At 57.6% G+C, this 27,764-nt stretch overlaps 1 protein-coding gene across 2 annotated transcripts in view; it reads left to right on the forward strand.

Annotated features, from left to right (window-relative positions):
• The window catches only part of ZMIZ2 (zinc finger MIZ-type containing 2), a 43,201-nt gene extending 15,720 nt beyond the window's left edge, over positions 1–27,481 (forward strand). The window contains exons 2-19 of one of the 2 annotated variants that reach the window (XM_084615107.1): positions 8,108–8,231; positions 9,397–9,514; positions 10,073–10,275; positions 10,633–10,825; positions 12,179–12,442; positions 13,008–13,187; positions 13,732–13,797; positions 14,471–14,642; positions 15,207–15,348; positions 15,812–16,022; positions 18,699–18,804; positions 19,656–19,813; positions 20,120–20,187; positions 20,607–20,675; positions 21,814–22,061; positions 22,464–22,636; positions 23,327–23,581; positions 25,851–27,481. In XM_084615107.1, the coding sequence (XP_084471233.1) occupies positions 8,182–8,231; positions 9,397–9,514; positions 10,073–10,275; positions 10,633–10,825; positions 12,179–12,442; positions 13,008–13,187; positions 13,732–13,797; positions 14,471–14,642; positions 15,207–15,348; positions 15,812–16,022; positions 18,699–18,804; positions 19,656–19,813; positions 20,120–20,187; positions 20,607–20,675; positions 21,814–22,061; positions 22,464–22,636; positions 23,327–23,581; positions 25,851–25,958 (2,784 nt within the window). In that variant the 5' untranslated portion in view covers positions 8,108–8,181 and the 3' untranslated portion in view covers positions 25,959–27,481. Of the gene's footprint in view, positions 1–8,107; positions 8,232–9,396; positions 9,515–10,072; positions 10,276–10,632; positions 10,826–12,178; positions 12,443–13,007; positions 13,188–13,731; positions 13,798–14,434; positions 14,643–15,206; positions 15,349–15,811; positions 16,023–18,698; positions 18,805–19,655; positions 19,814–20,119; positions 20,188–20,606; positions 20,676–21,813; positions 22,062–22,463; positions 22,637–23,326; positions 23,582–25,850 lie in introns of both variants that reach the window. The other variant, XM_084615108.1, reaches the window with a different exon arrangement.
• The last annotated feature ends 283 nt before the right edge of the window (positions 27,482–27,764 follow it).

Below are 27,764 nucleotides of genomic sequence, written 5' to 3' on the forward strand. Positions count from 1 at the left end.
AGCCCCCCCGCCCCCCGGGCTTTGTCTTGGTGGCCCTGCAGCTCAGCCACACAGCCAGCTCTCCCGCTGTCCCTCTCTCTGCATAGCCCCGCCCCGGCTCTGTGCCCCGCTGCTCTCGCAGAGCCACCCGCCCTGCTCTGGGACGGGTGGCGGGTGATGAACCCTGGGCTGGCTGTGGCGAGGGAGCCCCATCTCTGCATTTCCCCATGGTGGGGCCGTGTCACCCCTTTGCGCTGCTCCCCGCACAGTGAGGTTATGGAGAAATCTAATTAGAGCGCTTCCCACCCCCGCCTTGAGTTTTGCCAAGGGGTGCAGGGCTGGAGCACTCAGGTGGCTGGCTGGTCCCTGGAGGGTAGGGCAGAGAGAAGGGACTGTGTTATGGGGGTCAGAGAGGGGCATTGGAGGGGGCTTTTGTATCTGAGCCATCACAGAGGCACTGGTGATCTCTCTCTCTCTCTCACACACACCCACCTCTGCAATATGGCTGAATGCCACTCAGCATGGGGCAGCTGGGGCTGGCATCTGCTCTGCTGGTGCCCAACCCGCTCACTCTGCCAAGCTGCAGATGAGGGGGATCCCTCTGGACACACGGCCTACCTCTACCCCACTGTCCTGCCCAAAGGATCCCCCGATCTTCCTTTGGGACTTCTTCATCCACCAGCCATTTTCACGAGTGCCATGAGTTTATAGTGCTCAGGGGAGGCAATGGGAGAAGAGTGGGAGTGGTAAGCTGGCCTTCACCCCGAGGGATAGGATGGTCTTTGTGCAGGATGGGGTGAGGTGCCTGGCAGGGGTCTTTGCACCCCTGGGAGGTCATCAGGTGCCTCTCCGACGGCTCAGAGAGAGGGTCTCTAACACACAGTTGCATGGTCCTTATCTCTGCCCTGCTGCAGAGGCCGTGCCAGGGCAGGGGGCAGCACAGGGGCATAGAAATGCTCTGTGGGTTAGTGAATCTCTGGTGTTCCCAGGAAGACTGGGAAGTCTGTGTCCGGTTTGGAGAGGGGCTGCTGGATCCGTGCTAATACGGCCACCCTCATTCATCCATTAATGAGGCTAATCATGTAGCTTACACATTCCACAACAAATCGATCAATGGTCAGGACATGCCCAAATCAGAATGAACAGTTTAACCAAGTTCCCCGTCTGTGTTCTCCGTCAACTCTGCACCCTTAGGTGCTTGCATTTTGACACAACCTTCAGCTGCAGGGTCTCATAACCCAGAATAACACTGTCTTTAATTTCTGCAGCTACACTTGTATCCAAGAGAATGTGGGCATGACAGTATCATAATGCAAATGACCCAAGGAGGCAGAGTTAAGGATTTGTGGTCAGCATGAACTTTTGTTGTTCTTGACTTGAATGCGTGTAACAGTGGAATATAGTTTTGCATTTAATTTCCTAGTTGTTTAAAGATAAATAAGTGGGGGGAAAGGAAAATCTCATGTCAGCAGTGATCCCTAAACATTCTTAACTTTTAAAACCACGCCTCTGTTTTTTTCAAACTTGGCTTCATTTTTAGATCTTGCTGAGATCTGCCAAACAAGCCAAATCTGAAGGAAACTATTGGAATTAGTTCTTTTGTTTGTCTTCTAAACTTTTTATTAAAGAAAAGTTACAATAAAACATTGCTATACTACACCATACATTACTTTTTACTTATTCAGGATGAGATTAATAGTCAAAGACCCTGGCTAAAGAACCTGGCTCGCTGGCTGGGGAGCCCTCCTCCTTTTTTCGCCCCAAAAAGATGACCAATGTTCTAAATAACTATCCTCTTTTCAGTGCTTCTCTTGTGTGTGAAAGCTTTTCCATGACAAGGCCAGTCCATATTTTACTATACTACAATTCCATAGGAAGAGAAGTCACATTTTTCCAATACAAAGTCTTGCTGCTAATAATATAAAAGAAATTAATTTGTCGTTCTGTTTAAAAGGTAGATCCTTTGTGGGAACATTAAGTAAGCAGGTCAAGGGGTCTCTGGGAAGCTAGCATTTTGTTATAAGATGAATCTCTCTAATAATTTCCTGCCAAAAACCTTTTAATTCCTGTGCAAGTATGTTCCCTTTTCCCTGCAGCCCTTCCAACAGAGCACTTTCCTCATGGCAAAAATACACGGTGGCAAACAATGCCCCTGGATCTTAACTGGATTAAAATGCCACCTGCACAGTTGTTTCTAAAAACATTCTTTGTGAGCTACACAAATCAAAGGTGTGTAGCCCCTTTCCCATGTTCGTCTTGAATTAGTTTGAAAGGCTTGAAGTCAGCAAAGTGGGTGTCAACGCAGCAAGTGTACTTACAACCTGCGTGAAAAGCATCTGTATTCACCGAGTCTCCAAGGCCCAGATCCCCAAAGACAGGCGCCTAAATATTAGTACCTTAGGGAATCGTAACTCGGGCTTTTTGCCAAGGGACTGGTCTCGTGAAGCCCAGCAGATAGAGAGGGGGGAGAGAGCAGAGTTTGGGGGTCTGTAGACACCCCCCTCCACAGCAGTCTGGATAGAACGTGCCCTGGTGCAGGGAAGTGGATTTGTTTTGGTTTTTCAGTTTTGCTGAAAAACTGTTGAGAATTTTGATCACTTAAAAAAAAAAATGCAACTTCAGGTGATCTTGTGTGAGGAGCCAGTGAAAATGGGGGGTGGGCGGGGTGTCTGAAAACTGCTTCTCAGCCTGAGTGATCAGGTGAGACTGGATACCAGCTGCAATGCTGCCTAGCCCTTCTCCCTCAAGGGCAAAATCCTGTTGTGTGGTGTTAGTGTGTTAACAAGGGACTGGCGGGAGGGAGGGAGAGCCAACAGTTAGAGCAGGGGGGCTGAGGGCCAGGATTCCTGGGTTCTGTGCCAGTAACCTCAGCGAAGTCCCTTCACCGCTCCATGCCTCAGTTTCCCCCACCTTTAACAGGGATAATGAGCCTGACCCGGGTGTCAGGGGCTCTATTAGTTAATGTTTGCTTGGAGCTCCTTAGGAAGCACTAGAGTTGGGTAGAGATGTTGTTGGGGTTTGCCCCACCCAGATGGCTGCCTGGGGCTCTGGCCACCCATCCTCCTCAAGACTACCATGGGATGGAGGTGGCAGGAGTTTTCCTGCAGTGAAATCCCTTGTTTGTATCCTCCCCTCTGCAACCTCTACGTGGAGAAGGACGTGCTGTTCCGGAGGGGCTGTGGCTGAGAGGGGGCGGGCGGGTGTCGCTGCTGCTCCAGCTTGTCTCCATCACAGGACAGACCCCAGGGAGGGAGTTGCAGGGAGAGCCCCCTGGCTGAGGCCAGCCACTGCAGCCAGACCTAGGGTTGGGTCTTGCTGCGCCCTCATGCTAGACAGCCAGCCCTGGCCTGCCAGCCTGGGGGAAGAGGGTGCAGAGCCCAGCTGTAGGGGGTCACGCCGGAGGCAGGGGTCTGGCCTGGGTGGGCTTGCCATTCTGCAGAGATCCCTTAACCCAGGGGTCCCCAACGTGATGCCCGCGGGCGCCATGGCACCCGCCGGGGCATTTTTGTGTGCCTGCAGGACACCCTGCCGCCGCAATGCCGCCAAGAAGCATTGCTGTTTCTCGGTGGCATTTCAGCGGCGACGCTTCTTCCCGCTGCTGCTTTTCAGATGTTCACAGTTTTCCAAAACATGTGCTGTCCGGGGCAGGAATTTTCCAGGCTTGGGGGGGTTCTGCCTGAAGGAAATTATTTGTTTGTTTTTTTTTATTTTGGAAAATTTGAGCAAAAGCCCTTTGAGTCATTGGAGAGTGGAGAAAATATCCAGCAGTATTCAGGGCAAAGCCAGCTGAGGTTTGACTCCAGGCTTACCTGGATGAACACCTTCCTGGGGACTGTGGCCTTGGCTTGGGTGGGAGACCAAATCTTTTTGGTTTAGTGACTGAGGTACAACTGGTTGAAAATCACATGCTGAGCTTGTGCAGTTAAATCTCAAGGGCTGAGATCCTGCAAGCAGATCTGTGCGAATGAAGCCCCGGTGAGGCTCTGACCCTGCTTGTCTGGGTCTGTTTGCAGGATCCGTGCACAGCTAGCAAAGATTGCCGTGGAGAGGCTGTGTGGCCTAGTGGATAGAGCACTGGATAGGGACTCAGGAGAATGGGTTCTATGGCCAGTTCTCCCAGTAGCCTGCAAGATGCTTGGTGAAGCCACTTCCCTAAGTTTGGATTCCTCTCCTGGGACTGCACCCAGGGAGGGAAGTATCTGTGTGAAGGGAAAGTGTGCCTCAGTTTCTCCCATCCTTTGCAAAGCGATGAAGAGTGCAGGGTAGGGGTATTAACATTATTGTTGGTTGAAGGGACGTCTGAAAGCAATGGATTTTTTTCCTCTTTAAAAACCTAGGAAATTCAATCCACAGAATTTTGTAAGTGCAGCACTAAATTCGCAGAGATCAGAGCACAAAAATACCTGCAGAATTGATGATTGCCTGTTCTGTTCATTCCCTCTGAAGCACCTGGCATTGGCCCCTGTTGGCAGACAGGACACTGGGCTGGAGGGACCTTGGTCTGGCCCCGTCTGGCTGCTCTTGCGTTCAGAACCGAAGAGTCCCACAGCACTGCCACCTCAGCACCAGGGCACACACCGGAATTCTCTGTTCTTCTCTTGGGGATCAAATGTGCAGCATAACATAGGTGCTGAGCTGATGCTGCTAGTGGGACCTTAAACTTGAGTATTTTCTGTCTTAGTCTATTAATTGCACTGCAGTAGTGCCTAGGAGTGCCCCAGTCACAGACGAGGACCCCAGAGTGCCAGGTGCTGGACAAAACTAGAACAAGTAGTCCCTGAGCCAAAGAGCTGGGGTTTTAGCTGGGCGGCCAGCATGTTGCAGCAGGGGGACGGTGGGTTGAACTTAGTAAAAGTGAAGTCTTTGTTAAGGTGCCTGGTGGGTGTAGGCCGAGCTCAGGAGGGTGTCTGGGAGCCTGGTGGGTGCTCGGAGTTGGAGATTGGGGACATCTTGTCAGCTAGGGATGGGGTTCAGCACCGTTCACAGGAGCTGGGTCATTAGTTAAGGACTAATGGTCAGGGGAAGCGGGTTGGCTGGGAAGGCGGAGGGATGGGGCAGGGGGGCTCAGTGCTGGAGATGTAACAATCCTTGCTGTATGTTTTCCTGTCGCAAGCAGAGCTCCGGTGAACACCCCTCCCCCACCTCCCCTCTCAGGCCTCCCCCAAGCCCTGCAGCTCATGGGGGGATGTGCAGCTCCTCCCCGCCATGCACCAGGCTCCCTTCCCTTTGCATCCTGCCCCTGTTCCTGCTGCTGAGCTCATGCGCTCCCCTCCCCCATGGGGAGCATCAGCCAAGCAGCCCTCCATTCAGGGCCCAGCCATCAGCCCCCTTCCCCCTCGCTCCAGACGGGCCCAGCCAAACGGGGAATGGATGCCCCTGTCCCTAGCGGGTGCGGGGGGCAGCAGGCAGACAGCAGGATTGGGAGCCCCCTGACTGGGGCGTGGGGTGCTCCAGCCACAGTCCTGTCTCCAGCACACAAGGGGAGCGGGGGGTGGCAGGGAGCCAGGGTTTACTGTTTCCCCTGCTCTGGTGCTTCATGGCTGAGAGGTGGAGGCTGCCAGGCGGAAGCGGGGGGGGGGTTCAGTTATTGTCCCAGCCCCAGGCCTGCTTCCCTTCCCGCCCCCAGCATCAGGCACAAAGGGGGAGGGCAGCCTTTGGCCCGCCTTCGTACCCCTCTGCTCCAGAGGGCCGGGCCAGATTCCTGCACTGCCGGCTTCCCACTAGGATGCCTTGGCTCCGCCGCATGTTTGCAAACAGGATCCAGGAGCTGGTCGGGGCTGTTCAAGCCAGAGATGCTTTCCTTCCTCACTGTGCATGGGATGGCACGTTGTCGCCTTCAGGGATGCTGGGCATGGGATGGGTCAGGGCGCCCCTCTGCCAGTACTCCTGCCCCACTCCCCACAGCGCCCCCTGCTGGGAGAGGCTGGGGCTTGAGTAGCTGGGAGCTCCCCCCACAGCCAGTGCCCTGACCTGCTCCCCACAGCGCCCCCTGGTGGGAGAGGCCGGGGCTGAGGTAGCCGGGAGCTCCCCCCACAGTCAGTGCTACTGCCCTGCTCCCCACAGCGCCCCCCCCGCTGGGAGAGGGCATTTCCTGAAGAGACCCTTTCCCCCTCCCTGCCGTGCCCGGGGCATAGTGGCCCCCAAGCCAGGTGGCAGGTGCTGTGGTTTGCTCTGGTTGCCTCATGCCATCAGCCACAAACCGTGGGCTGGGGAGAGTTAACCCAGTGGAACTAGGCCAGCCCTTCAGCCCGCGCATGCCAGGACCTTGTTTTGCCAGATCTGGGCAGGACGCCAAGTTCCTGCTGGCCGTGCTGTGAAGCTGACGTAGTTGGCGCTGCTGAGCCAATGTGACCACTTCCCCTCAAGAGAGCGGGGGGCGCTTCATTGGGGGGCAAGAGAGGAGTCCCGGGGGCCCAGTGCGAGGGGGTGGGTGAGACCAGAGGGTTGGCCTAAGGGGATTGAAGTGAGTTGAAGGATTCACCTTATCTGACCCGATCAAAGGGCTGGACACAAACACCGTGTGAGGCGCCAGGATCCGCCCCCGCCTGGCCTTGGGAAGCGGGGGAGGCCGTGGGGTGCCAGGGATGGGCTGGGAGGAGGGCGGGTGCAGCCTGGGACTCAGGACTCCAGGGTGCCATTCCCAGCTGAGCTCCGGCCTCCCTGGGTGACGGCTCCCTCCCCACGCCCCTCTGCCACCCAGGGATAAAGACACTGTCCTTGCCTGATCATGCTCATGAGATGCCAATGGGCTGCGTGGGAGCCTTCATTGATGTGGAGAAGGGGTGCAGTGGGGTGGAGAGACATGGCCAGTGGGAGGGGGCCTCAGGGGGCAGAGAAGGTGGGCGAGTGCATCGGCTCTGTGCCTAGACGTGCCTTGCTCTCTCTGCAGCCTTGTCTGAATCACAGCCTCTGCTACCATGGCCCAGTGTCCAGCACTGACCTGTGGGTCTCCTAGGGGCAGCGTGGGGCCACCCCATGGACCCCCAAGGAGGTGGCAGAGCATTAGTACCTTGGGACAAGGGTTATTCAGGCCAAGACAGGCAAAGCCCTGGCACCTCAGCTTCTGGGCAGAGGGGCATCACTGTGTGTCAGGGAGTGTGGGGCGTGGAGGGGTTGGGGGCTGTGTGAGCAGTCGTGGAGGGACAGTGGTTGTGGCAGCGGGCAGATTGTGTGGCAGTGGGTATATTTGCTGTGTCCATGGGGGTGTCTGCGGGATTGCATCTGAGTAGGCCACATGCGCAGAGGGCATTTATTTGTGGGCAGGGTACATGTGTGGGATGGGGAGTGTTTTTATGTGGAGGGTTGTCTGTGCAGGGGGGTGCGGAGGGAGATATGGTTTGCTAAGTCTTGCCCTTGGTTCCAAGCAACTGCTGCTTTCTGAACCCACTGCCTGCTCTAGGCACCCCTCAGCCTGTGCAGGGATGCCAGCTGGGCGGCCGTTTTTCAATTAAATGTTTTTGTGTTGGTGGGAATGGATCAGTGTCACCGACACTTGCCCTGGGGATTGGGGGGCTGGCACGGGAGGATCCTCAGGTTTAGGATGGCCTTTCTTGGAGCGTGGGGGGAGGAAGGAGACAGAGAGAGCCCCCAGGAGAGCCAAGCACCCAAATGGTTAGTGGTTAGAGCGATGACATCTGTTGCTGGGTGGTTCAGGCATTGCTATTCCCTTCCTTCCCCTGCTGAGTTTGGAGGTGGGATTTGAATGTGAGTCCCCCCCACCCCCATAACCACCACCAATGCTCTAATCCTGGCCTGCTGGGGAAGGGAAGGGGATGGTCTCTCGCTCTCTGTTGAAAGGTCTCCCTTGTGTTCTGATGTGGAACGGGAATAATTTTCACAGGGAAAACCATTCCCAGTGCAGCCGCAGCTGGAACTGCTGCCCCATTCCCTACGGTGCCCCCTGCTGGAAAAGGTCTCACCCCACAGCACTTCTGCCACGCTCCCCACAGCTGGTGCTGCTGCCCCGCTTCCCATAGCGCCCCCTGCTGGGAGATGCCGGGGCTGGAGTAGCTGGAGCTCCCCCTGCAGTGCCCCGTGGCAGGAGAGCCTGCCTGGAGAGCTAACACTCTGTGTGGCTGCTGCCTCCTTGTAGTGTTAATGCCTTGGCACTCTGTCTATCCCTTCCCAGCCCAGCCACAGCCACCCAGCTCCTTCACTGTTCCTGAAGACCCAGCACGTGCCCTGCTCGCCTGCCTGCAGCCAATGAACTCCATGAACCCAATGAAACCATCCCTCCCACCCACGCCGCATGGGTGAGTGTTTCTTTTCATCTGCCCGTCAGTCCGTCTGTCTGTCCCTGGCACACCTTAGGATTTTGGGGTGGGCTTTTCAGGGAGATGTATGGGGAACTAGGGTCCTCCCTCACCTCTCCTGCTGGCCGGGATGGGGGGGAGCAATAGAGCTCTCCACGCACAGCTCTAGTGTTACAAACAATGTGGCACCAGAGGACGGGGTGATGTGTCTTGTATCATCTCTACACAAACCTCGCTGATAACTACCTTGCGTTGCCTCCTGCCCTGTCCCTGCTCCCCAACATAGACCCAGCGCCTCCTCCCCCATCATGGATCCCCCCCAACTTAGCACCTCCTGCTTGGCCACAGATACCACCCCAGCTCTTTCCAACGCTCATAGGTAGACTCTTAGACCATCATTATCATCTAGTCTGCCCTCCTGCACGTTGTAGGCCACAGAACCTCGCCCATCCCCTCCTGTAACAGACCCCTCACCTCTGGCTGAGTGACTGAAGTCCCCAAATCGTGATTTAAAGGCCCCAAGTTACAGAGACTCCACTATTTACACTAGTTTAAACCTGCAAGTGACCCGGGCCCCACGCTGCAGAGGAAGGCAAAACCCCTCCAAGGTCTCTGCCAATCTGACCCAGTGGAAAATTCCTTCCTGATCCCAACTCTGGCGATCGGTTCGACCCTGAGCATGTGGGAAAGACCCACCAGCCAGACACTTGGGAAAGAATTCTCTGTAGTAACTCCGAGCCCTCCCCATCTAGTGTCCCATCACCAGCCGTTGGGGATATTTGCTGCTAGCAGTCACAGATCAGCTCCATGCTATTGTAGGCAGTCCCATCACACCACCCCCTGCATAAATTTATCAAGCTCAGTCTTGAAGCTAGTTCATTTTTTTGCCCTTACTGCTCCCCTTTGAAGGCTGTTCCAGAACTTCACAGAAACCTTCACCTAATTTCAAGCCTAAACTTGTTTCTGGCCAGTTTATATCCATTGCTTCTTGTGTCCACATTGGTGCGTACCTTAAATAACTCCTCTCCCACCCTCCCTCAGATCTGCCAGAGCCCCTCCCCAGCCGTAGATGCCTCCAGCCCTGGCCATGTGTGTCTGTCCAGTTGCTCCACCATCCCCACCAACCCCCCAAAGGGCTTTTTAATGGCCTTGTTTTCCTTTCTAGTGATGGTTCATTTGCATACGAGTCAGTTCCTTGGCAACAGAGCACCAATCAGCCTGCAGGATCTCTCTCCGTGGTAACCACCGTTTGGGGCGTCAGCAACAACACGTCCCAGAGCCAGGTACCTGGGGCAACCTCCCTGAGTCACGGGGACACAGCTGGAGGCCCCTGGGTGTGGCAGTGGCAAGGGCAAGGTCTAGGGCGCTGCCCAGAGCTGGGGTGCTTTTGGGAGCCCCTAAAACATTGCAAAGGGGAAAGCGTCCCTGAGATCTGTCCTGGGACCTGTACCCCCCTCCTGCCCCTCTGCCAATCCCTTTTCCCCACCATTGTCCCTGCTATGACAGCCTCCCACATATGTCCCATCCCAGCTCCCTTCAGCCCCAGCCCCCCATGTTCTGCCTCTGTCAACTCATCTCCCCCCACACACCACCCCCACTCCATCAGCTCCCCACAAACACTGCCCTTTGCCAACTCTGTGCCTACATGTGTTCCTCCACCAGGCCCCCTCGCCCCTCCAGCCCCCTCTTTCCTTCCCCCACTTCCAGTCATGCTGGTGCTTGGGCTGCAGCCCCTTGGCGAAGGGGGTGTGATGAGGGGTTCCCGGGGGTGGGTGGTCTGGCATCTCATGCTGCCTCTCTCACCCCCTTACACCACCTCTCTCGGGATCTGTCCTGTGCAGGTTTTTGGAAACTCCATGGGCCCTGGGGGAAACACCTCTGGAAACCCCATGATGCCCGGCATGGCTGGCAGTGGCTCTGGAATGAACTCGCCTCAGTTTATGGGACAGCAGCCTTTCCCGGAGGGGGCTGCCAGCAAGGGCTACGTGCAGCAGGGGATGTACGGCCGTAGCACATACCCTGGGGGGCCGGGCTTCACCACCAGGTAAGGAGGGGGCCTTGGCGTGGCTCGGCTGGCCTCATGCCCAGTCTCTGTGTGGTGGGAGCGCTCTCCTGGGCGTGATGGCTTCTCAGGGTCATGGGCAGCCCTGGGTGTGATGGGAGAATTGAGCTGTTCTCTCTAATAAGCCCTCAAACACCCCATGCCCACACACACTGCTGTGCTGGCCAGATAAGGAGCCGTCCCCATGCTCCCATCATTGTTGATGGCACTGGGGAGCCCAGCCTTGGGATGGGGTGGAGGCTCCTTCAGGGAGATGGTGGGGCGCCATTATGGCCTTCAAGGGGGGAGTCCTACAGCCCTTTGCAGGAATGGCTCTGTGACTTCCTCCCCTTTCTCTAGTTACGCAGGCAGCCCCAATGGCCCCGGCGGCATGGGCCTCCCTTCACACACGGGCCGGCCCCCGGCCGACTTCACCCAGGCGGCTGCTGCAGCCGCTGTGGCCGCAGCAGCTGCCACGGCCACAGCCACGGCCACAGCCACGGTGGCCGCCTTGCAGGAGAAGCAGAGTCAGGAGCTGAGCCAGTACGGAGCGGTAAGAGTGTGCTCCCTCAGCCAGGCAGCTGCTGGCAGGCCGGAGGCACTGGGCTGCAGTATTAGATGGGGTGTCGGCGTAACTCTGGGGCCCGGCAGCCCTGGTGGTGGGTACGGGTTGGGGATGGTGCACAGGTGCCTCAGCATCGACGGGATAGGGTTGGCGTTCTGGAGGCCCGGCTAGGTTGTGCTGGGTGCTCCAGGGTGTTGGGGTTGGCAGGAGCCCCAGCACGAATAGTTGCGCGGGAGGGGAGATAGGTGTTCTGGCAGTGGTAGGTATGTGTGGGGTGGGGTAGGTGATGTTCGTGGGGTGGGGAGTCAGTGATGGATGCTGAGTCTATGTGGGGGTTCAGTGATCGGGTTGTTTGGAGGGTCAATGACTAGTGCATGGGGGGGGTTCAATGATGGGTGCATGGGGGGGTTCAGTGATGGGTGCGGGCTGTGGAGAGGGTCAGTGATGGGTGTATGTGGGAGGTCAGTGTGCGGTTGAGTGTGTGGGGGGTCAATGACGCGTGTACATGGTGAGTCAGTGATGGGGTTGTGTGTGGGGGTTCAGTGATGGGTGTTGGGTGGGGGTGATTGATTCAGTGATGGGGTTGGGTGTGGAGGGGTCAGTGATGGGTGCATGGGGGGTTAGAGATGGGGTTGGAGTGGGGGGGGTCAGTGATGGGTGCGTGGGGGGGTCAGTTACAAGTGATGTGGGGGGTCAGTGATGGGTGTGCATGGGGGGTTCAGTGATGGGTGCATGGGGGGGTCGGTGATGGTTGTTGGGTGGGGGGATCAGTAATGGGTTCTAGGTGGATGTAGGGGGTCAGTGGTGGGTGCATGGGGGGTAAGTGGTGGGGTTATATGTCGGGGGCATCAGTGATGGGGTTGGGGTGGGGGTGTTCTGTGATGAGATGCGTCGGGGGTCAGTGATGGGGTGTGTGTGTGTGGGGGTCAGTGGTGGGTGCGTGGTGGGGCCAGTGATGGCATTGGCGGTGTGGGGGGTTCAGTTATGGGTTGGGGGTATGGGAGTTCAGTGGTAGGTGCTGAGTGTGGAGGGAGTCAGTGATGGGTATACATAGGGGGTCAGTGATGTGTGTATGTGGGGTGTCAGTGATGGGGTTGGGGTGGGGGGTTCATTGATGGGTGCATGGGGTGGTTAGTGATGGGGTTGGGTGTGGTGCGGTCTGTGATGGGTGCATGAGGTGTTTCAGTGATGGGTGCTGGGTGTGGGGGCATCAGTGATGGGGTTTGGTGCTGGACACCTCAGCAGTGCTGAGTGCTGGGGTGTGAACCAGGAATTGGTGCAGTACCCTCTGTGCTTTGTTTCCTTTCCAAGTGGCTCTGATCTCTCTACTTATTTCTCCAGATGGGGGCCGGGCAACCATTTAACAGCCAGTTCCTGCCTCACTCGGGCCCCCGCGGACCCGCTGTGCCAGCTGGGATGAACCCTGCCAGCATGGGGGGCGTGATGGGCCCTTCAGGAATGTCTCCCATGAGCATGAACCCCGCCAGGGCCCCTGGCATGACCCCCTTGTATGGAGGACAGAGGCTGCCCCAGCATGGGTACCCTGGGCCCCCACAGAGCCAGCAGATCCCCCGGCAGGGGGTCAAGAGGGCGTATTCCAGTGACGTGAGTAAGAAGCAGGGATGAGGCCGGCATGATCAGCGGGCAGGGGATTTGGGTCCCATTGCAATTAAACAGCCCAGAGCAACCCCACATGCTGGGACCCAGCTTGCCGCTGCCCAAGGAGAGGGTCCTGGGCCTGGCTCCTGCCTGGGGAGGCTGGGAGCCCTGCAGCTCTGGAACCTCATCTGTCCCCTCAGGAGAGACCTGTTGCCCAGCTTTAACCCTGAGCCTGCCAAAAGTGATAAGCTGAGAGTTGCCCAGGGCTAAAGGAGGGGGAGCTACTGTGGGCCCCACAAACTCTGGCACCCAGGGAGGAGGCACACAATGCTGCTGGGGGAGGCAGTGTTTTCAGCAAGGCTCCTAGCTCTCCGCTTCAAGCCTGACCTGGGGCACTCAGCCAGGCGAACGGAGATAACTGGGCGTGGCTTTTCTGGAGTCTTGCTCAGCATTGCTGGACAGCAAGTGATGCATCAACTCTGTGCTGGCCTCCACCCCAGAGGTGGCTGCATGGGGGGTTCCGCTCTTCCTAGTTTCAGGGCTGTGATGCCATCTTGTCTCTCCCTCTCAGGGTTACCCCGGGCAGCAGTACATCCAGGGGGCCCAGTACCCCACCCAAGCTGCCCAGTATGCTCCTAGCGTGCCCCAGCCATCTGCACCGTCCCCCTCATACCCTGGCCACAGGATGCCCATGCAGCAAGGAATGGGCCAGTACCTCTCCGCCTCTGTCTCCGCCGGACCATACTACAAGGTACCTAACTGTCAGGGTGACGCTGCAGAGACTGTATAGGGGGATGGTGTTGGGGAGCATTGTACGAGGTGGGGTACAGGCAGCCTCCACTGGGGGAAGCACATTGTCTTTGCTTGGGGGGAGTTGCTTTGGACCCTCCTCCACACACCTTTAACCTTTATTAACACTCCCCCCCTCCCCCCAATTGCTCCAGTGCCCCCTCTTCCAGGAGCTCCTGAGGAGTTAACCCTCTGTCTCCCGCAGCTGAACCCCATTGTAGAGAGGGCCCAATGGGCTTTTCTGAGGTCACCCAGCAAGGCAGAACTGGGAAAAGAACCCAGGAGTCCTGGTTCCCAGGCTCAAGCTTTAGCCCGAAGACCATCCTCCCCTGCATCCTGCCTGTACCCCGACCCATCTTGCTGCCTACACCCTGAGACGAGGCCCCCCCCGGGATGGGGTGAGGGGGCCAGTCCATGATGGACAGTCTAGCGGGTCTGGGGTGGGCTGAAGTCTGAGGACTGGGATGCTCCTCTGACGCTGTGCCTTGGGGTCATCTTCTTTCCAGCCGACTGACCAGTTCAATGGGCAGAATGCCAGCTTCACCAGCTACAGCCAGGCCTCCATGAACGGGGTGAGTCACTGCACCGAGGGCCAGCCCTGGCATCTCCCTGCTCTGGGAACTGAGGGGCAGCCAGGCCTGCTTTGCGCCCAATACTCTGTTCGCTCTGCCTCCCCTGGTACTGCCCCTGCTCTGCACCCCCAACCCCAGTACTGCTTCCCAGTACTATGCCCGCTTTGCCCTCTGGGTACTACCACCCTAATTTGGTACCTCCCAGTCCTGCATCCCCTCTGTCCCCCAGCATTGCCCTCCCAGTACTGTGTCCGCTCTGCTTCTCCTGGTACACCCGCTCTGCCCGCCAGTAGCACACCAGTCCTGTCCCCCTGGAACTACGCGCGCTCTGCCCCCCAGGTGCTACCACCCAATACTGCCCCGAGTGAGGAGGATTTGCTGTCCCAGGGGGCATGTTTTTTCCAACCCCGAGCCCCCTGGCACATCTAGTGGGCTGCTCATGGGCATGCCAAGTAACTTCCAGAGGCACTGGTAGCTCTCCCTGCGCTCCAGGGGTCTCCCAGCCTCCCCCTTTCCTTGGCATCTTTGCCCAGAGGAGCAGGCCCCTACTCCCCTCCCGCTTGCCCCATATCTCCTGTTTCCCTCTTAGTCCCGAAGGGGATGCACCCCCTGTGCTAAAGGTCGGGTTCCCCCAAAGGCTGGGGACAGCCACGATGTGTATGTCTCCCTGCAGCCTGGCCGGTCTGTGCCTGGCTACCCCAGCTCCCCGCTGCCCGGGAACCCCACGCCCCCCATGACGCCCGGAAGCACCATCCCACCATACATGTCCCCGGGGCAGGATGTCAAGTCGCCCTTCCTGACGGACATCAAGCCCAGCGTCAGCTCCCTGCACCCGTCACCTTCAGGTGAGTCTCACCTGCAGGTCTTTGGGATCCGGCCCGGGAGTCTGAAGCAGAGGAGTGCCTTCCCCACCAGCTGGTCCACCCGGGCCCATCATCCATGGGCTGGTCCACCCGGGCTACAGGAAGCGTGGGGGGATGAATTCAGGGCAGGAGGAAACCCAGCAGCTCCATGCGGCCTCGCGAAATGTGGGCACAGCAGCCCCCCGTCCACAGGGCAAGGGGGAACAGCACAGGGGTCTGTCTCTCTGAGCCGGGATGGAATTTGGGGGGCATGGCCCCTGTAGTGGGGGATGGAACATTGGGGGGCTGGGGGTTCCATGGCAGTTGGGGAGGTGGAATCGGGTCGGGGGAGGGGTGTCTGGGACGCCACCCAAAGACGGGAGGACAGGACACTGCCCCCAACCATGTTTGGGAGAGGAAGAAGGGGCAGGGGGGTCCAGGCCAGCCCCATGGCCTGGCGCCCTCTGCGGCTGGTGCCCGTGGTGCTGCAGGTGCAGTGCCTGCCGGTGCCTATGGCCCTGCACCGCTGGCCCATCCCCAGCCTGAGCCCTCCTTCCCCCACCACAGGCAACCCGTGCGAGGAGCTGCGCCTGACCTTCCCCGTGCGGGACGGGGTGGTCCTGGAGCCCTTCCGCCTCCAGCACAACCTGGCTGTCAGCAACCACGTTTTCCAGCTCCGCGATTCTGTCTACAAGACACTGATGCTGAGGTGAGGCCTCCCCCGCGGGGCTCCACTCACAGCTCCCCTCACCGCTAGCGCTGGCAGTCCCCCCAGTTCTGCTGGGGTCCTCGTTGCACTGGCCTGGCCACTCTCACACCCGGCCCTCCTGGCTGTGGAGCAGCTTTGGCCTCCCCATAGGGGCAGAGATTCCAAGCCTCCCCACAGCTGGGTCTGCCCCTTTGCCCACCCTCCAGTCCAGCCGTCACCCTCTGGTCCCTCCACCCAAGGCACTGCCCTCTGGCCCCTTCATAGCTGGGATCCCCGCCGCTGAGTCACAGCCCCGTCTGCCTTCTCTCTGCCAATGGAGAGAACCTGGCCGATGCCCTGCCCCTGGCCCTGGAACTACCCTGAATCCCTGTTCCACGGGCTCCTAGCCTATCTCCCTCTACACCCCCCTCGGCTGTCCAAAGAACTCTCCAGGGTCACTCAGCCAGCTTTCCTCCTGCCCAAGGCCTGACCTGGAGCTCCAGTTCAAATGCTACCACCATGAGGACCGACAGATGAACACTAACTGGCCGGCCTCAGTCCAGGTCAGCGTCAATGCTACGCCCCTGACCATCGAGCGGGGTGACAACAAGACTTCCCACAAGCCCCTCTACCTGAAGCAGGTGTGCCAGCCTGGGAGGAACACCATCCAGATAACCGTCACCGCCTGCTGCTGTGTAAGTGACCTGCACTCCCCTGCCTGCCCAGATCCCAGTACATGCACAAACTGACAAACTCACAGACACTGCCAGACGCACACAAGCGTGTGTGTATGTATATGTGTGCACACATGCTCGCTGTAAAGTTACATCACACCGTGGGCACAGTCCTGCTCATTTGGCACTGGTGCGACCACTGCTGGAATCCTGTGTCCAGTTCTGGTGCCCACAATGCAGGAGGGGTGTTGATAAATTAGAGGGGCAGAGAAGAACCACGAGAATGATTCAAGGATTAGAAAACCTGCCTGAGAGTGAAAGACTCACGGAGCTCAATCAGTTTAGCTCAACAACAAAAAAAGGCTAACGGGTGACTTCATCCCAGTCTGTCAGTACCTACGTGGGGAACAAATATTTAATACTGGGCTCCTCCGTCCAGCAGAGGAAGGTCTAACGTGATCCAGCGGCTGGAAGTTGAAGCTAGACTAATTCAGTCTGGAAATAAGGTGTAACTTTTTACCAGTGAGAGTAATTAATCAATGGAACAATTTCCCAACGCTCATGGTGGATTCTCCATCACTGACATTTTTTAAATTAAGGTTGGATGTTTAGCTAAAAGATCTGCTCTGGTCTATTGCCTGGTTCTACTTTTGATTTTTTATCAGAGAAACAAATGCTGAATATTTCCATTCAGCAATGCTGCTGCCACACAACTCATGGGAGTTGTAGTTCATTTTCCTCTTATCCACATTCTACTCTAAGGGCCAGGCTCCCCAGCCACACTCACTTTCCCATGATGCACCACATCCAGGGACTCCCATGAGACCATCACCTGCCTTCACCAGGGGGAGAAACTGGTGCATCATGGGAGATGTAGTCCAGCCCATAGAGAATGAGAGCATGAGGTACCTGCACTACAACTCCTATGAGGCACCACAGCAGCACTACCAAATGGAAATATTTTAGTCTTCCGTTTTTTGACGAAAATCCAAGATTTTTCGTGGGAATAAAAACCCATTTCCTGTCCCCGGCCAGTCAGAGACCAGACACCACACACGATCTCTGCCAGGCCAGGAGATGTGGGCATGGCCTCCCAAAGGCACCTGTATATCACAGCATCTGCATGCTCCATCCAGCAGCATCCCAGAGAGGCACCCACCCCTCGCCTATTGGAGACAGTGTGGTCTACTGGTTAGAGCAGAGCAGTGAGATCCCTAAGCTGGAGCCCGGGTTTTAGCAGGGAGGGTGGAGTAAGGGGTAGAGAGGGGGTGGGAACTCACTCCTTAGTTCTGTTCCTAGCTTTGGGAAGGAGTGTGGCCTAAGCAATGTGCACACTAAACTTACCTTCCAGGCTTGCTTAGTTAAAGCATGTTGAGATCCACCATTTAAAGGCACCAGAGAAAGACAAAAGCTTATTAATTGTTGGGATGGTTCCTGACTCCCACCATGCACACCCCCCAACAGAAAATCAAACCCTTACTAACCAAGTTAGCTAGACCAGCAGCATGGCAGCCCCATCCGTTGGAGAGGTGAAAGCACGATACAGTGCATCATGGGGTAGGTGGATTGACCTCTGGAGCAGATATTCCTGAAGTCACAGCCTGGACTTTGGGAGGGAGGGGAAGAACCAGAATTGGGTTTCTGTGCTCCCTGGAGCAGATTATGAGAGAGAACCTAAGTTCACAGCTTATTGAACCAAAAGGGACTACTCGGATCGTTTAGGCTGACCTATTACATAACACAAGCCAGAGGACTGCCCTGAATTAATTCCTGTTTGAACTAGAGCAGATCTTTTAGCAGAACATCCAATCGTGATTGAAACCTTGCCAGTGACAGAGAATTCATCCCAGCCCTTGGTCAGATGTTCCAATGGCATATTACAGTAAAAAACACAAAACAAAAAAACCCCAACGCCAAAAAACCCCACACCCCGTGAGAAAAGAATGTTAAGGTTGCAAAGTCAAGTACTCAAAAGCTAGGAAATTCCTCAATGTAGGTTGCCTGTGCACTTTGCTTACACCAGAGGGCAACCCCTTGTCACGTTCTAACCCCTGCCCCAAAGTGTGGGGGTGCTAGAGCTTCTCAGCAAAATGCTTGGAAAAGTTTTTTGACCGTGGGCAAAACAAGGTGTTATTCTCTAGTCTTGGTCTTGGAAACAGTTGAGCCCTTTTCACGGAAACTTGCCCAGAAAATGCAGCCTGAAGCAGACTCTCAGTGTGGAAAAGTTCAGCCTGAGCAGTTAACATTTGGCAAAGTTATAAACAGCTAAAAACGGGGTCTTAGAATGGGAAGTGTCGAGCAACCTTAATTCTAGATGGCCCTACCACTGCCACCCATAATGTCCCCCTGGAAGGGGCTTTGCGTTCAGCTTCTGGGTAGCTGGGAAAGCTCTGCTCAGCCTTTGGGGATGAGATGCAAGGTGGCCCTGACCATGTATACTGGATACAGTTTGTAGCCATGTCATTAGGAGTGCAGGTGGCCATTTAAAAGGGCCAGGGACTCCAGACACACTAGAAGGCTCAACGAGACAGTTCAGCAGAGCCCGTTGGCTGGGATTCTTGTGCAGAGCCCTGGGGATCTACTGGTGCAATAGATGGATGTGGATATGGAAGCCTGGGGGCTCTGGGGGAGAGGCATGGCAACACTGGTCTGATTTGTGCACACGCCGCCCAGCTAATCTCTCTCCCCTCTTTGCAGTCTCACCTCTTTGTCCTGCAGCTGGTGCACCGGCCCTCCGTTCGGTCAGTGCTGCAAGGGTTAATAAAGAAGCGCCTGCTGCCAGCCGAGCACTGCATCACCAAAAGTGAGTGCCCCCGCTGGGCTGCAAGGTGGCTCCTTCAATGTGCCATGAGTTTGGAGGCCTCAGCCCTGTGGGCAGTGCTCCTGGTGGAGCTGCTATGGGTGGGAGCTGGAAGGAGGAACTCCAAGTAGCCCTGGGCTCTGTCTTTCTGGCCATGCCTTGTGGGCTTATATTTAGAGAAAGGGACTGGGAGTCAAGACTCCTGGGTTCTCACCTTGGGTATGCCCCTGCCCTCATCTGTGCCTCAGTTTCCCCACCTGTTAAATGGAGATAATGATACTGAGCTTCCACACAGTCAATTAGTGACTAAGGAGCTTGGAGAGCCTCAGGTGAAAGGCAAAGAGGAGGGCAAGGGGTTAGTAATTAGGGCACCAGTCAGTGCTCCCCCATCCAAGCCCAGCTGGTCTGTTCCTAAGGGCTCTCCCCTCCTGCTGGCTCAGGGGCTCATCGCAATGGGCTAGTGCAGTTCATACACATCTGGGCATCTAACCCTTGACATCCCAATTCACTGTGCCAGGGGTGACATGCATGCCTTTGAGCACCAGGGGGCACCCTAGTGGTGACCAGCACTCCCCCCCCAGTGCGAGTTGCCACCAGCTGACCCATAAGGGTGGCGAGGCCTGGTCCCAGCGCTGCCTGTTAGCTGCACAAGCCTCCCCACTCTAACAAGCCTCCTTCTGGTCTCCCCTCCCAGCCCTGCCATGTGAAGCAGGTCTCCCTAAGGGGTTGGAGTAAGGGGCTGTGCAGCTTCCTGGCAGGCTGGCTCCCCAGGCCTGGAGCTTCCCTCTGCCTGAGCCCAGCTCCCCAGGAAGTGATGGTGCTATTCTCAATGGCCTTTCACTCTCAATACCTAGTAAAGCGAAACTTCAGCAGTGGGACAATCCCAGGGACTCCGGGTCCCAATGGGGAGGACGGCGTGGAGCAGACAGCTATCAAGGTGTCGCTGAAGTGTCCCATCACCTTCCGGAGAATCCAGCTCCCTGCCCGGGGCCATGACTGCAGGCACATACAGGTGAGACTCCCCCCACACTGGCTGAGCTCCCTGCCAGGTGTCTGGGCTCAGGCACATGCTGGGAGGACCAGAAATAAAGGGCTCTGACCAGTGGCAAAGGGACAGAATGGCAGTGAGACCTCTCAGGTGGCAGAAGGGTCTTCCCAGGGAAGGGGTGGGAGACTCCTCACTGGGGACATTGTAAGGCCAGGCTGCTGGCCCAGTGCCTGGGCTGTCTCTCTCCCTGCCACCTGGAGGCATCACTTTGCTGCCTTCTCCCCTCCACCCCAAGGGTGACTGCTTGTCTCACTTTCTCTCCCTGCTCAGTGCTTTGACTTGGAGTCCTACCTGCAACTGAACTGCGAGAGGGGAACGTGGCGGTGTCCTGTTTGCAAGTGAGTGATCGTGCTCTGTGGAGTGGGCAGCCCAGACTGACCCCCCCACCCACTCTCCACCCCCTCACACACCAGCTGAACTGCTGTCACGGCGCCATAGCAGAGTCTAGTGCTCAGCAGGGGGCTGAGAAGCTGGAGACCTGGGTTTTACATGCAGCTCTGCTGCTGGGTGACCTGGGACTTGCCCTCTCTGTGCTTCAGTTTCCCCCTTTGTATAACGGGGATAAAGATACCGACCCACCTTTGTGCTGTGCTTTATGACCCACTCTCAGGGTCCAGAGGGTTTGTGTGGGGAGGGGAGCAGCACTGGGTTCCTCTGGCCGCGGATGCTGTTTTGGATTTGAGTCCCCAGCTCCTACGAGGAGCTGAACGGTGTGACTGGGTCCCCTTCTCAGACCTGTCCCTTGTCTTGTCCTCAGTAAAACGGCCCTCCTGGAAGGACTAGAGGTGGATCAGTACATGCTGGGGATCCTGATCTACATTCAGAAGTAAGTGCCCTGCTTGAGTTCCCGCACTGTGCTGCACTGTTGTGTTTCCTTTTTGCCGTCAGAGGGCAGATGTGTGCCAGAGAGAGAGAGAGAGTTGGTGAAGTTAGTGTCTCTCTGGGGGCATAACCTGCTCCCAAAAAGCCAGGCTGATTAGGGGATTTGCCCTGGAGAGCCTTGACCTGCCCTCTGCTCCCTTCCCACCCCACCCCCAGGAGAGGGCAGATGGCAGAGGTGCTGAAGGCAGAATCCCCGTGTGCAGTTGGGGGGACGTCAGGGCAGCACATGACTTGGGTGGGGTCAGTGGGGGCTCCTGGGGAATGGACAGCTATGGGTGGGAGCTCAGGGGATGGGAGAGCTGTGCCCTGGGGGACAGAGCACCTTGCAGTGCTCTCTAGAGACCCCTGCTTAGTGGGAGGGGGCAACAATCTATTTTCCCCAGGGGATCCCAGAACAAGACTGAGCTGAGTGCCGGGCTGTGCCTGTCCCCAGGGCCCAGTGCAGGGTCCCGGCCGCGGCTGGGTGTGTCCAGCTAAAAGTCCCATCTTAGCAGCCTCAGCAGAGAGGGCTGGACACCCCTCCCCTTCCACCCCCAGAGGGGTCCCTCCAGCACAGCCTGAGGCAGGACTGGGGGGAAGGTTGCACCTTGACAGGGGGCTGCAGTCTCTGCAGCTCTTGAGCCAGCCCCTCCCCACGACTAACAGGACAGCCCTGCACTAGAGGCTGGTAGGGCTGGGCCCTGCCTGCAGCCACCCCTTGTACAGGGCCTCCTGCCAGCCCTGCTCCAACACCCCATCTCCCCACAGCCCTTGCCATGCCAGCCCTGCTCTGCTGACTCCTCTGCCCAGCTAAACCCAGGGACTTCAGGGAACAGGTCCAGCCCGCCCCCAGGAAGAGAGAGGGCGGCTCCAGATCAGGGGCTAGTGCAGCTCCCAGCACAGGCGACGGGTCCCTGGAAGGCTTTGCCAGGATGCACCCCCCCATGCTCCTCCCTCACGCACCCCTCTTGAAAAGCTGCCAAGCCCAGGACTGCTGCGGCAATAGCCCGGTTGCCCCAGGCTGACTGATGTTAGGGGCCCTGGCGGTGCCAACAGATGTGAGAGCTCTGCCCACCCTGACCTGCCCCTCTCTGCCCACCCAGTTCCGACTATGAGGAGATCACCATCGACCCCACGTGCAGCTGGAAGCCAGTGCCCATCAAGCCCGACATCCACGTCAAGGAGGAGCAGGACGGCCCTGTGCTGAAGCGCTGCCGGACCATGAGCCCCACTCACATGGTGATGCCCAATGTCATGGAGATGATCGCCGCCCTGGGCCCCGGCTCCTCACCGTTCACGCCCCTGCAGCCCCCGCCCACCAGCGGCAGTGCCAGTGACTACAGCAGCCAGAGTGCGTGACCAGGGGCGGGAGGGGGGCTGGGCCTCTGAGCCGGGGGGAAGAGAAGGGGGTCTCAGGTGGGAGCGGGCAAAGGGACAGGGAATAGGGCCGTCAGGTGGGGGGGCAGGGAATGGGGCCTTTGATGAAGGAGTGGACTAGGCATCAGGAACGGGGGCCTCTGACCAGAGGGAGGGGACAAAGAAGGGTCTCCACTGGCTTCCTTGGGGAAGCGGGCAGGGCAGGGTGGCCCAGAGGACCCTGCTGCTGATGAAGTGCAGGGAGGTGCCTGGAGCTGAGTGTGCCCACTCACACATGTGACAGGATTCTCAAGGAACTGCCCATGGGTGTCCTCCCAGCGTACCCTGCCCCGCTCTGACACACCTGGTTCTGCTCTCACCGGGGTTTCTTTTGCAGGTTCCAGCTTCTCTGGCCCTGGCAGTTTCCCGGACTCGTTCCCTCCCACAAACCCCGGCACCCCGACGTTAAACGAATTCACGCCGGGGCCTCCCCCCATCTCCTACCAGTCGGACATTCCCAGCAGCCTCCTGACCCCCGAAAAGCCACCAGCTCCCTCCATCACCGGACAGGTCAGATGGGCTTCCCTGGAGGGGGTAAGGGTTGTGTGTGTGGGAGAGGGGTGCTCTCCCTGTGGCTTAGGTGACCCCACTTCTGTCTGTGGCAGCTGGTCCTCCAAGGCCCTTGAGCAGTGCAGCTGGCAGGATGCTGTGCTTCCTCACTAGTGTTTGTGACAACTCACGGCTGGTTCGCTGGGTATGCCCGGGGCTGCTTGGCGGCATGTTGCCTTGGCCAATAGCATTCTGTCCTTTGATCAGTGGCAGGTTATTTCTGAACCAGGCATGGTTATTTGCCATCTGGTGCAGGAGAGCCAGAACCAAGGCCCAATCCCCAGAAGTTCGTGAGTGAGAGAGCACCTCCCGGTGGGGAGCATGCAGCACTGCACCTCGCGTCACCGAGGCCCGTACCCCACAGGGGGCAGTGTGGCAGGCTCTTCAGGAAGGTGGGAATGCAGGGGCACCATTCTGTCTGCTCACATCAGCTGTAAAATACCAGGCTCCAAAAGGGCAACGGGTGGTTGTGAGGGGAGTGTGGGGCAGGGTGCGTGTCAGTGGCATGTTTGTGGGAGTGTTAAGGGGGCATGTGTGTATGCTGGGTGTTTGTATGGCCCTGGGTGTGACCCTGGGGTCCTGCTTCAGGCCTGGCCACTCCACAGCTCAGAGAATGGTTTCTCATCACCGGATTTTCTTCCTCTCTCTCAGATGCCTCCATCTGGCAGGATAGACCCATCCCACAACCCTGTACAGCAGGGGCTTCATAACCCCAACCTCAGCAGCCAGTCGGGACAGCAGCTCCATCACCGGAACCCTCCCCCCCCGCAGTCCCGGCAGCCCATTGGGCAGGCGGGATCCGGGGGTCCGGCGCATGCAGGGGATCTTGCCTTTAACCCTGGGCCTGGGATGGTGGGGCAGCCAGTCATGCCGGGAGCTGGGGAAGGGCCGGAGCCTTCCCTCGATGTAAGTAAACTGACCCTTCCTGACCGTGCCCTGTCCAGCTCCAGGGGGTTGTTTGGGGGGCTGCATTCCCCCCACACACACACACACCCCCACACACTGAGTCTTTTTCTCTAAGCAGGGCAGGGGAAGCCCTGAGGGATCAGTCTGCACTAGTTGCAGGGACCTTCCGAACTGAGGCTCAGATCTGTGATTAGCCAACAGTGCCTGGGCCCGTTGCTGGCTGAGCCCACTGGCTCCCAGCTCCCACGCACTCTGCGGATGGGGTCTGAGAAACTTGTATGCCAAGAAGCCCAGCTCAGTACCCCCTGCTGTCAGAGGGGAAATCCCCACATGCTCAGGGCCTTTGCCCCAGGGCAGGAGGGCTGCAGGGACAGGTGCTCTTCAAAGTTCCCTTGCACCACCTAAGGCAAGTCAGTTTCAGTGCCAGCAGTACGTGAGGCGACGATGCAGCCAGCTTCATGGCCGACTCCCTTGGACTGCCCTAGCTCGATGGATCAGCCCCCACCTTGCAGCAGGGCGAGCTGGAGGTGTGAGACTCCGAGTCGTGCCCTCCGGGAGTGCAGTCACGTGCCTTCACCACACAGCCCCTGCGGAGGGTATGGTTCGTTCCCCACGTGGTCTGGCTCCCACCAGCTTCCCCGGAGGCTTCCTGGCTGCAGGGCTTATGGCCTCAGGCTGAGTAGGCGTAATCCCCACCACTCTCTTGCCTGGAGTGCAGATGGTCTTGGGTTGGGAATGAGGCTTGATCCTCATTCCATCCCCCCACCCCGTTCTTCTGGGACATTCCCTGTCGGACTCTTCTGGGCAGTAGGTCAGGGGTTTGAGCTCCGCTCAGCTGTTGCCCTGCATTAGAGGCGTGGGGGAAGAGGAGGCGTGCCTTTAGCCAGTGCTGTCCTCATGCTGTTTCCTTTGTGCATCCCCCTCCTATGTCTGCTCAGAGACCCCCAGGCATTGGTGAGGCTCCCACCCCATGGGCGCTGTGCTGTCTCAGGCCTCCAGCCAGGGCTAATCCCACTTTGCCCAGCCAGCTGAACCCGGAACCATCTGCCTCGGCTGGAACTTCCTGTTGCCTTCCCCCGCCACAGAAGGTGTCTCATTTGCGCACTCTCAGCAACACTGTGGGGCTCGGCTCTTGGCTTCTGCCTGCCCCAGACGCGTCATCACTCCAGAGATCCGTGCCCCAGCAGGGACTTGGTTCTCCCCAGCCCTGCAGCACCATGTGCCGCTGTTCATACTGGTGCACGGTGGGTGTGAAACATCCTCACTCTGAACTAGGAGCCCCCGGGGCTTGGGAGTCTCCCTTGCCCCTTGCCGGGGAGGAACTGCCAAGCACATCAGCTGCTGGGTCTAGCTGAGGATCGAGTTGCCCCTTCTCCCTCTTTGCTGGGAGCTGACATTGTCTTCCCAGGGGGCTGTGACTGGACATGGGGATCATGGTGTTAGTGGGGAAGGTCCCAGCACTGGGGGAATATGATGCCCCCACCCTCTGGCTACAGATCTCCCTGCAGGAGAGTTTGCAGCTGCTGGCTATTTTGGGGGCTGACAGATAAAAAAGTAACCCTTCCACATGGCCTGTGTGGGGCAGGGACTTGGAGGCTGCAGCTTATCCCCCTCTGCTCCATGGGTGTTCAGCTAGCAGTTACTCCTGCTGGGTTTTCAAAACCAGGACAAAAAAACACATTGAACGGCCACGCCCGGAGCAAACTGGGCAACACTGGCTCACCTCAGCTCTCTGGGCATCCTCAGGCCCTCGCACCAGCTGTTGTCTGACATGCCTGGCTGGGTGAGATGGGACCGAGATGGGTAGTGTTTCATAGCCTGGGGAGGAGATCATGGCATGGCCCCAACAGAGGGCTGGGGGGCAGCTCCCAAATTGTGGAGCCTAGTGCTGTGCCTGATCAGAAGCTGGTCTCTCCATGTGGGAATGCAAGAGTGGAGAGGGGATAGCCCGGAGCTTGGCTTTATGGAGAGGATAGGTCACCTGCAATCAGTGATCTGTTCTAGAGCCAGAGCTGGAGTCAGGGCTCCTGGGTGCTGCTCGCAGCAGGGAGAAGGCCGTGCCCTGGGGGGTTGGGGCAGGGGCTGAAGTCAGGGTTCGTGGGTTCTTTTGTGGCTGTGCCATTTACTTTCTCCCCTTGTCCAGAGCAGCGCCCTCAGCTCCGGCTTTTCTCCAGGGGGCTGGGCAGGTTGTTGCTGGCCGTAGGCCACCTACATGGCACTCCCTGGGCACAGGGTGCCCTAGTAATTTCATTCCGTTTGTTACCCTCAGCTTCTTCCCGAGCTGACGAACCCTGACGAGCTGCTCTCCTACCTGGGCCCACCAGATCTCCCCAACAACAGCAATGACGACCTGCTCTCCCTGTTTGAGAACAACTGAAGCCGTACCCGGTGAAATGCAGCCACCAGGCCCAGAGGCCCTCCACACCCCCATCCTTGCCTCCACCCTGAGGCACCTCCACACTCACCCATCCCACAGCTTTCTAGACACGCGCCTCTCCTCTGCACCGGGCAAGGACTCCTTTGTCTGAACTCTCAGAACCTGCCCCACAAAAGGGACCCTGGAGCAGCTGGCTCTGGAAATCCTTCCCACGCAGTGGAGATGTCCCTCTCAGACGGTTCCTGGAGCCTCCGTGACATAGACGCACTCGGGCTATGCTAATGTGCCAGGTCACCAACATGCCGGGTGTGCTGGCCCCACTGATCAGCCCTGGAGGTGTCCTACAAACCACAGCTGGAGAAGAACAAGGCGGAGCAAATTCTTGGAATGGGGCTTCCTCTGCTGGCTCTAGGATGCTCAGCTCTGCCTGGGCACATGGAGGTTCAGGATGAAGACTGGCACCTGTGTGTACATTGTCGCACAACCTAAGGCCACTGGGGACACATGCTGAAGAAAGGCAGCGAACCATGGAGCCCAGTATGAGGCTCAGTCCCAGGGCCTGGCGAAGCAGACACAGCATTGCCCTTGAAGACCTCCAGAAGCTGTCTCCACCCATCCCAGCTCCTAGATGGGCACAGCACCCAGTTGGCTTCAGGCCCCCCCAGTGCTCATGTGCTCTGGCTCCCTACCATCTCTGGGAGCCAGCATCCTGGATGTGTCAGTACTTCACAGGAGCATGCCTGGAGATCCACCTCCGCTCCCTGCTCTGTGGAGTTGGGCCAATGATGAATTGCAGTGGAAGAAAGGGGGAGTCTGAAAAGCCTCTTCCATTCCTTCCCCCGGGACTGCAGCAGAAGCAGCAAAGGAACTGGCTCCATTGGAAAGACCAACCAGTTCCCCAAACACACCCTGACAGACTGACTCCATCTGGTGATGGGTCATCTACAAGCACAACGATGTACATAGTTCAAAAACACTAAAGGAAAGAAACCCAATATATTTAAAGGCACGTGTGTCGCTCTGGTGTCTAGTTCTGGGGTCCCCCAGCCCCGGGGCAAGAGTCCTCTGTATAAATGTGCATATGCGCCCTAGTTTGTAATATAGACCATTCCATGTGGGACCACCCCTGCCACCAGAGACCTGCTGCTTCAGCCAGAGCGGGACCCCTTCCCTCATGTTTGAAATGTCTGTCCCACCCAAGCAGGGTCTGGCTGCTGAGGATGGGAACACGCCCAGCCAGCCCTGGAAATCAAAGCGAAGTCAGTCCAAAACGCTGTGGTTTTGGAACCTGCCACTCCACCTCTCCACCCCCAGTCAGCACCTCTCTCCAACCAAGGCTGAATTCAGTGTAGCGGAGAGGGGGTCCCAGAGGCGGCCTGACTGGGGAAAACCAAACCATTATCCCTGGCCGGATTTCTTAGGATGGAGTCCTGTGTCTGAGTGCTGATGACTGTTTAGTTTTGTGTATCCTGTTTCATTATCGCTATATATTAAAGCATTTCTTTTTGGTGGGGCTCACTGAATCACCTAGGTGCTGTTGGTCTGAAATGGTGAGCGTGTGTTACGAGATCAGGGTGGGAGCAGGTCAACGGATGAGAGGGCTCCAGACATCTCTGATCAGGAAGTGGCTTTAACATGGAACACCAGAGAGAGAAAGAAATAGGTGTAGAGGGGGGCAGGTTCCAAATCTCTCCTCTCATCCTGCTAAGAAGATGCAGAGTCCAGTTTACACATAGCCCTGCTAGCAGATGCCAGAAATGTGAGCTAATTTACTGCTGAAGCAGCCACGGGAGATGCTAAGTGGAA

The sequence above is a fragment of the Lepidochelys olivacea genome (assembly GCF_965140295.1).
Source record: "Lepidochelys olivacea isolate rLepOli2 genome assembly, chromosome: 26".
NCBI classification, from domain to species: Eukaryota; Metazoa; Chordata; order Testudines; family Cheloniidae; genus Lepidochelys; species Lepidochelys olivacea.